Here is an 8,577-nt window from a genome sequence, read left to right as displayed (position 1 = left end):
CCAAATGTTAAAAGAAATTCGTCCTGTGGGGGTCGCTGTTGTTCTGTGTTGAGCCCGGGAGAAGTCTCGCTGCTCAGACATTTTTATGGATGAACTTCAGATTCAGGTTCAGCTTCAGGTTACTTTATTTGTACCCACAGGCAGGTTTGGTCTGTTGTAGTGAGTCATTCATCCTTACGTGTGCATTTTCAATACATACACAGATCACAGATAAACACATGCTTAGAGAATCCACATAGCATCGTGTAGGAAAGCTACAATATGTCTATCTGACTGATAGCTGATGGAAGAAAGCTGTTTTTAATATTTGATGTTGTGCACTTTGAGACCAAAAGCCTTCAACCAGTAGGAAGAAATTGAAACCTACTATGCAAACGGTGCAAATCATCAAGTAAAATCAAACCAACTGGTGTAACCATCTGGTGTATGCTGGGTTCAGCCTGTCAAACCATTTAACAATTTCATTAAGTGAGTTTGTGTTCTTTACAGATATATATCCATTACTACGAGACCAAGGAAAGGGATAAAACAGATTCAGTAAAAGCACAGTAAAATAATAACATCATGGTTTTATCAATCTGGAAACAAGAAAACCTTCTCATGCACGGCAGTCGCTGATGCCCTTTTTATAAGTGCAGCTTCACACTCATTCGTTTCTGTGAGCGTTTTCTGATTCGTTTTGCCATCAGTTCCTGTTTTCTGTTGCTTCAAGTGCTTCGTAGATTAAAAAGTTTTAAATTAAATTTTATTTGCATCTACTATGATAAGAAAATGCTCTATGTTGCTCAAAAGAGCAATTTTATTTTAAGGCACTCATATACTATATTGATACTCAAATACCCATATCACACCATCTCTGAGAGCCGGGTCACCTCCATCAGCCAGCGACAACCATTAGGTCTGTATCCTCAGGTTAAAAGCTACTCCAATAACAACTGGGTTTTTGTATCCATGATGAAATATCAGGCATTTCAACAGTACAGATGCTGCAGCTGGATGACCCTCAGAAAGGCAGTATTTTCTACACAGTGCCCCCTTGCTGTTATCTTATAAACTAATCCAAGGGGATTATCAAGGCCTGAAGTCTGATCTTTAACCTTGTCACCTATGACCATTTTTAGGTATGTAATAAGCATTTATGCAGCACAGCAGATGTTTATAACTTCAGCTTTCTCAAAGAGTGCTACCCATGTAAATTCTTCTGTGGCCTTTGAGCAGGATGTAACTACACAAGTCTAGCTTAATGACTTTTTCTTATGGTCATCTGGCGTCATGCACACAGTGTCATATCTTGTCAAGGTCCAGACTTCCTTTGCAGAGGCCCTGCTTTGTCTTATTGTCAAATTGCTGCCAGTTTTAGTCACATCAAAATGTGTGTATTGCTTCTTGCCTGGGTGTGATAGCTCCAGAACCAGTCGATCCAAAGCCTAGTGCATTTGAAAAGATATGGCGAACAGCTGTCTAATAGTGTTGCACTTTCCCCATCATCAACAGATGCAGTTGTGTTAGTTCCCATTGGTTAGTTCCCACCCATTAGGTCTATTTGGCTGCCTGTGGTCAGATGTGACTGCAAAGCAGAGCTCAGTAACAGCTTGCTAATTGTGTTTCAGACCTTCTCTGTCACTGATGTAGGAGTGAGGTCTAAAAAGGTTGCTTTGCCCCTGTTCTCAATCAAAGATAATCAGATTAAACAGCACAGAGATGTGTGTATGTATGTGTTTGTGTGTGCTTACCAATAAAGAGACTCCAGATTTGGAGACAGCCTTGACTCCTGCTGTTTGCTTTGTTCATTAAGAGGAGATGAGCAGATGGTTTGCTGGTCTGTTGTGCAGTGCACACATGCAGGCACACATACACACACACATGCACGCACATGCAAATACACATATACACATGCATGCTCGGTCCTGTCACCTTAGCTTTATCCTCCATTTATCTTTTCCATTACACATCTCTCGGCAGGACAATGCCACTCGGTGAATTGTGAGGGATGTGTGTGTGTGTGTGTGTGTGAGAGAGAGAGACAGAGAGAGATACAAGGGAGTGTGAAAGAGTAGTGCGCTGCTGAATGAAGTCACAAACCTTTTTAGTCAAGACAGCCTCTGAGGTGGTCATCTGAAAAGCTGATGACTCATTCATACATTCATTTATGTGAATCATTGCTATTCACTTGTCAGCCATTCTGTATTCAGGAAGAATTGCTTATAACAGAGGTATTGTTTTCGTCCTGCATCACAGCTTATCTGCCTGTGTCCAGGAAATGGCACACTGCACATTTAGACAAGGTTACACGAGCAAAGCCTGGCTGAGTGCAAAGATTCCTTTTCTTTTTGGCACAACAAATGGTTTCAGAGCAATGAGAAATGTATTGTTTGGGATTTTAGAAAACTTAATATTCCTCCTGAGCCCAGTTCCTGAGTATGTCTTCAAGGCAACTGCTTCTAAAGTCCCTAAACTGCCAGCACTTTTGATCTGTAATGCCTCTTAATATATTATATATCCATGCTTTTAACATCTGCATCAGTAAAACAACACTTCTTAAACCACACACACACACTTTGGTTTCACTGCTCTGACCTCATTTTATGAGCCAAATATATCTTATACCTGTAAGTAGGCACACACTTTTTTTGAAATTCTAAATTGCAAATTAAGCTACACTGGATTTATATTATAAGACTTTACAGGAGTTCAATTTAAAAAAAAAATCCTATTGATTAGTTTGATTTTGCAGGGTTCTGTCTCCTGCATAAATACTAAGACCATAAATAACCACAAGTGTACTATTTTCTTCCACAAGTTGTTGTCAAGTTCTTAACAAAAAAAAGGTGCCAACTACTAATTGTTGACTCAAAATGATCCATTCTTAATGAGAACTATTGTGTCTTTTCAACATGTGTCATTAATCAGCCTGTCACTTATGACCCTGCTCTTTGCCATCAATACTTGCGTGGAAGGTTTTAAGGATGGAGCAAGAATCAATGCCACGTCCCTCTCCATACCCTCACAATGCATAATACACATGGACCATCTCTTCCTCCACTCAGGCAACTTTTTACAAAAAGTTTAATATAAATCCATAAATTAGAAATGAAGACAAACAAAATGAAAAATGTCATCAGAGACTACACTAGTAAAATAAAGAAAGAAACAGTGACACAATTTAATAAAAAGGATTTGTATTGTTTGTATTGTCAAACTGCACTACTGCATAACATACACAATACAAGTCATTTCCTGACTGTACAACATGCCATTATGAGTTTTTTTTTCTTCCTGATAGCGATAACAAAAATGATGACTATATATATGTACACAACTCTGTTACAAGTTATATCGATCACTTGTGTCGAGATAAACAGCACTGACAAAAAAAACAACTATGGTCATTTTCGTCTAGGATCTAAAAACCTTGATTGAAAGAAACACAGTCAAACACAACATCAGTACTTTTCCCACTAGAATTTGGTGATAAATGCAATAAATTAAACAAGAGAACAATGAGAAAGTTCAAATGTCACTCTTGAAAATGTAGGAAGGGGTCCTCTTGGGGATGTGGAGATGCCACTGCGTGACTGAGCATGCCTGTCGATTGTATTTCCCATGAATGAAGAAATTTCATTACTCTGTCCATCCATCCGTCCATCCATCCATCCATCCATCCATCCATCCATCCATCCATCCATCCATCCATCCATCCTCTTCAGTACATCCCAGTGGTTTGCAGAAACACTCTCCCCTCTGAAACAATAAAAACGATAATGAATAAAATTTCAGTACAATAACATTTGTCAATTTCAGGGGAGACAAGCATTATTCTAACAGTAAAAGGCACGGTGCTGGATCCAATTCATTCACTAATTTCAATATCGAGAAGGTCCTATAGAGCCACAAGCAAAGATCATTAACAAAAGAACATTATTAAGGCTCAGTTGAAAGTGTTTTTCTGCCGCTGATCTCCATTTTTGGCGATAAAACTTCCTGGCACAAAGGAAGCACATCCTGCCCTGCTGTCTGACAGACAATTCCCCTTTAAATGATTTATTACTGGGTGTTAATTATGCAAATGATGTCCAAACAAACTCGTCATGAGGACAATTAAGACAGCCATTAATTAGTGGCCAGTTCTCTTCTTGCTTCACTGACATTCAATTAAAAATTGCTTTTGAACAAGCACGCTGTTTGGTATGGCGGTCTTGGCACAGCGTGGAGCAGAGGTGGGCTGAAACCATGCACTCTTTTGATGAGGCCGAGTTAGAGATCATGGCCATTTCTTTTTCTGTCTGTTTAAGATGTTACATGTGGGATTTTCTCATTAATCTATCCCTATGAAGACAATAAAGGTGGCAAAATAAATATATTAAATGCCTGTCTCCATTAAACCGGCAACCTCAGAAAACTGTCTCATGCTTCATTTCATTTTGTTCAATTTCTCAGGAGTGGTCTCCCTGTGAAATCTTTGAAAACTCTTCCAGTAGACCGGTCAGTTAAGCATCAAAAGCAGTGAGTAGGTGAAATAAAGAAATCTCCTTCCCCAGCTTGGTCGATAGCTGCTAAATAAATTCCTGCCACTACGTATATGTATTTTTTGGGAACAATACGTCAGTTTTTAGCCATTAATATTAAATCAATTAGTCCCCACTTGTTTAAAGTTTTAAGTTTAGTGCGTTTCTGTTTGCATTTCCTGTATTAATCACATTTAAGTTGTCTTTTGGTGGCAGAACATTACAGCAGTGACAGCTTTTGTGCAGGATTTTTTCCACAATTTTTTTAATCACAATGTGACGCCTGTTTTCACCTCTACATACTGAGAAAGCTGCCTTCGTTATCTGGTCACTTGTACCTTGTACTGTTGCCTTAGTGTCCACCCTGCTGTCATCGTGGTTGTTCCCATCCGAGTCCTGGGTCACAGGCTCTGTGTGGGGAGGGGCTGCTGATGATTGATGGCCTGTAGCTTGGCCATTAATTAATAAAGACACTTAATTAGAGGCTAATGAACAGTCAAGGCTACACCGTAGTGAAGGCTTGGGCAATATTAGATATGAAAAGAAGAATTACGAAGGATTTAGTCACTTAAATAAATTCTGAGTCAAAACCGTTTCTGTACCTGTGTGTGTGTTGGCAGTGTGCAGGAGACTGTGCTCTGCCTGATCACGGAGTTTCACCTCCTCCTCTAGGGCCTCCTGTAGTCTCCTTTTACTTCTCTTTTCCTTCTTCAGGCGCTTCTGGATAAGAACTTAAAAAAAGAAGAGGAAGAAAGGAACAAGCAGACGGCCAAGAGTGTGAAAGGATGTCAGAAAAGTTCAAACTTTGCAATCAAAATATTTAGGTGCTTTTTTTAATGCTTGACTTGCATGCAGTGTTGGATGCTTTCTGACCTTGGTGGATATTTGCAACAAAAGCTCTGATGGCACTTTGACCTTAGTAAGTGAGGTCAACATGCTATTAAAGTATAGCAAACTCTGCATTTGCTCAAAAACCCCTGCAACAGGTAAGCAACATCACGTGGCTGTTTTAGTTTTTGTGTTTTGTGGTCATTTTCCACCACAAGTTGCATGCTTCCCCACCTGGTGTGTCCTCATCAACCAAACTGTCCTTGATTGGAATTTTCTCTGACCGTGCCGTATACGACAGCTTTTGTAAACTTGCCAAACTTGATTTAGTTTGTAGCAGACTGCCAACTTTAGTCTAATTCACCTCTGCAGATGCCTTGAGGGGTAATATACAGTAGGTGTCCTCACTTCCTTATCTGATTTTCCCGATAATGGACGTCCTGTCAGCTTTACAAGTGGATTAGACCACTCTTGTTTAGCTGCACGGCCGATTTTGTCAGTGTTTCGACAGTAAAATCCACACCGTGCCAGAGTTAATAAATTCACGAGGGTGAAATGTAACACTCCAATCAACACTTGCCAACTAGAATAATTTCCAGAGACAAAATCTCGAGTTAGCACTGACATTTGTTTCTAACTCATCTGTATGTGGAGCAGCCTACCTCTGTTTTTCTGTTCCATGCTAAGCTGTCTCTCCAAGGTCTCTCTGAGCTCCCGCTCTCGGACCAGCTCCATCTTCAACTCTGTCCTCTCCAGCTGGTCCTGCTTCTCCTGCGCCCTGGCATTCTCTATGGCAACTCTCAGTAGACCCTGCTTGGAGACACACAGACACACAGCAACAGGTTACACCAACATTAAAAAAGTAAACCCTTTACCAGCTGAACCTTACTAATACAAATTGAAAAAGACTGTGTTTCTGAACATTTCATGTTAACATAAAAAGTCTCCTAATTGTAAAAGTATAACAATCACAATTAATCTTTTTTAGGGACAAATCTTTGTCTGTCATCACATTCGGTTAGGATTACCGAGTGGGAAAAAATGCTGGTCTTTTAACTGCCATCACTTCAGGGTCAGATGGGTTATTTATTTTCTCCCTGTGAAAACCCAACCAGAGAGGGCTTTCATTGTGACTATACTATAACAAAGATGTATAATCTGAGAAGCAGGTCAGCACACGCCCATCTGAATTACTGCATATCCTAAATGTCTACTATTTACCATTTCAGGAAATCCCAAAGAGTGGCTCATCTCTCTTCCTATTCATCTTGGGGTATAATAATAACAATAAAGCCCGGCAGAGCCTCACCTGGATGTTCGTGAGCAGGGTCTCTATGGAGGACAAGCCTTCCGGGAAGATGAAGGGAGTGTGGTGAAGACCTGCTGGGAGCTTCTGTCCTGCCGGGTAAGAAACCCTCTCACAGCCCTCCCTGCTTGATGGGGGTTTCTGGTAGACTTGTCTATCACAGCTCTCCCTGGTCGTCTGAGCGGCCAAGGAGGTGTTATCTGGAGGCAAGAGAGACAGTTTGATGTCTAGTCTGTAAGGCTGATGCACATCTGACTGAATCAGTTTACCACAGTGAGCCCATGGCTTTCACCTTCACACAGACTCTTAAGGAATCACACACAGGGGTGCCATCACTTCATTATGTGAAGTAAGGATCAATAACAAAATTATTAGAGCAAGAAAAGGAAATTACTGACCGTGGTAAATACCACTTTGAGAAAACAAAGATAAGGCTATAAGTGTATGAGACTTTCAATTTACACATTTATATTTATCATGATAACTGGTACGTCATTTACTCTAATATATTCTTCATCCACTAAGAGACAATAGAGAGCTCTGGAAAAAGCTAGAAAGTGGATCTTGATAGTTGATAATTTTAAATACAAGTTGACAAAGCGTATTTCATATAGATTATAAAAGCAAAACACTTCAGCTGAAAGCCTCCTGCAAAGAAGGAGTGATTTAAACAATGTACACGTATAAAAATCGATTCGATTTTCTTGAGCTTCCAAATGTATTTTGTGGTCTAGGCACTGTTTGTTTTTTTGTTTTTTTAACATCTATTCTCCTTCCAAAAGAGCAAACCTTTGAAAAGTGGTATGCATATTTGACAATACTTACTGTGTTAGTAATTTGTCTTACAACTGTCTCTTTTATCAAGTGTGTGCTTCAATCCTATTAGTATAGTATATATTGGTTAATGTTTGTTTAAAATCAGCAAAAAAGATCTTCATTCTTGCGACAATATGTAATCAAAGCACAGAAATTTCTAGCTTACTAATATAATTTACTTAATTTCTTGTAAACACATCAAGCCCAACAGCAAATAGGTGTTTACACTAATTACTGCGTGCAAGTTCGTGCACACATGCACAAACGTCCTGGTTTGGGGTTTTAAAAATGTGGTTACCCTTTATTAGATGGCAGTCTGCCTATTGATAATGCACCACAGCTTGACATCTCCCATAAAACCAGCTAAGAACCTGCATTATGGATGACCATCTGTTTGTAAACCTGAGAACTGCGTGTACCCTATTCGTGACAGAGAGGGAGATGAAGATTAGCCATTTCCTGCATGTTTTTTTTTCCCCTTGCATCAGGCAGTTGCTCAGTTTATGCGTCTACTGTCTTCAGAGCCGCCGAGGACGAAGACGTCCTGGGAGTTCGGCAGTTATTGGAGCAGAGACGAGTGTGAACGTGCGATGTGATATCTGGCAGTTTTCTCTGTCTGTGACAAATGACAGTGTTTTCTCCACTTAGCTGACCACAGCATCTTCTGCTCCAAATCCACCCACCTTCCCCACACTGCCTCGGCCTCACGTCTTGGCAACTGTCACATTCAAGGTGTTTCACAGATGAGAAGCAATACCCCCCCCCCCCTCCCCTTTCTCCCTCTTTCTTGCTAAAAGCATTGCTCTGTAGAGAAAGGTAATTAGCAGGTGCTGGCGAGCTCAGCGGAGGGCATCCAACTACACTCCTGTGGCTCTCATACAGACGCACACACACACATATTCGAAGCTGCTGAAGTGCGCAGTCAGCAGCGTGGGCTCCCCAGGCTCCTTGGATGTGACTGATCCTTTATTGAGTTACAGTTTTACGCCTACTTTACCTCACACTCGCACACAGGTCTGGCATACACATACACACACAGACACAGCTGCCAGCTTGTTTGATCATTTACCCATCTCTCTAACCAAGGTCACTGTCTGTTTTTCTCTTTTCTCCCAACTTCTC

The 8,577-nt window shown here is 40.6% G+C and overlaps 1 protein-coding gene across 3 annotated transcripts in view; it reads right to left on the bottom strand.

Moving 5' to 3' along the window:
• Positions 1–2,779: 2,779 nt before the first annotated feature.
• The window catches only part of dachc (dachshund c), a 22,747-nt gene continuing 16,949 nt past the window's right edge, over positions 2,780–8,577 (bottom strand). Inside the window, exons 7-11 of one of the 3 annotated variants that reach the window (XM_042225499.1) lie at positions 6,643–6,839; positions 5,996–6,146; positions 5,108–5,236; positions 4,844–4,915; positions 2,780–3,741 (exon numbers count right to left, since the gene is read on the bottom strand). In XM_042225499.1, the coding sequence (XP_042081433.1) occupies positions 3,704–3,741; positions 4,844–4,915; positions 5,108–5,236; positions 5,996–6,146; positions 6,643–6,839 (587 nt within the window). In that variant the 3' untranslated portion in view covers positions 2,780–3,703. Of the gene's footprint in view, positions 3,742–4,843; positions 4,955–5,107; positions 5,237–5,995; positions 6,147–6,642; positions 6,840–8,577 lie in introns of all 3 variants that reach the window. The other 2 variants (XM_005914206.3, XM_005914207.3) reach the window with 2 other exon arrangements.

This window comes from Haplochromis burtoni, unplaced genomic scaffold (assembly GCF_018398535.1).
Source record: "Haplochromis burtoni strain Fernald_Lab_line unplaced genomic scaffold, NCSU_Asbu1 Contig_7, whole genome shotgun sequence".
Classification (NCBI taxonomy): Eukaryota; Metazoa; Chordata; class Actinopteri; order Cichliformes; family Cichlidae; genus Haplochromis; species Haplochromis burtoni.
Note: the sequence above shows the minus strand (reverse complement) of the source record. Positions and strands in the feature narration are given on the sequence as shown.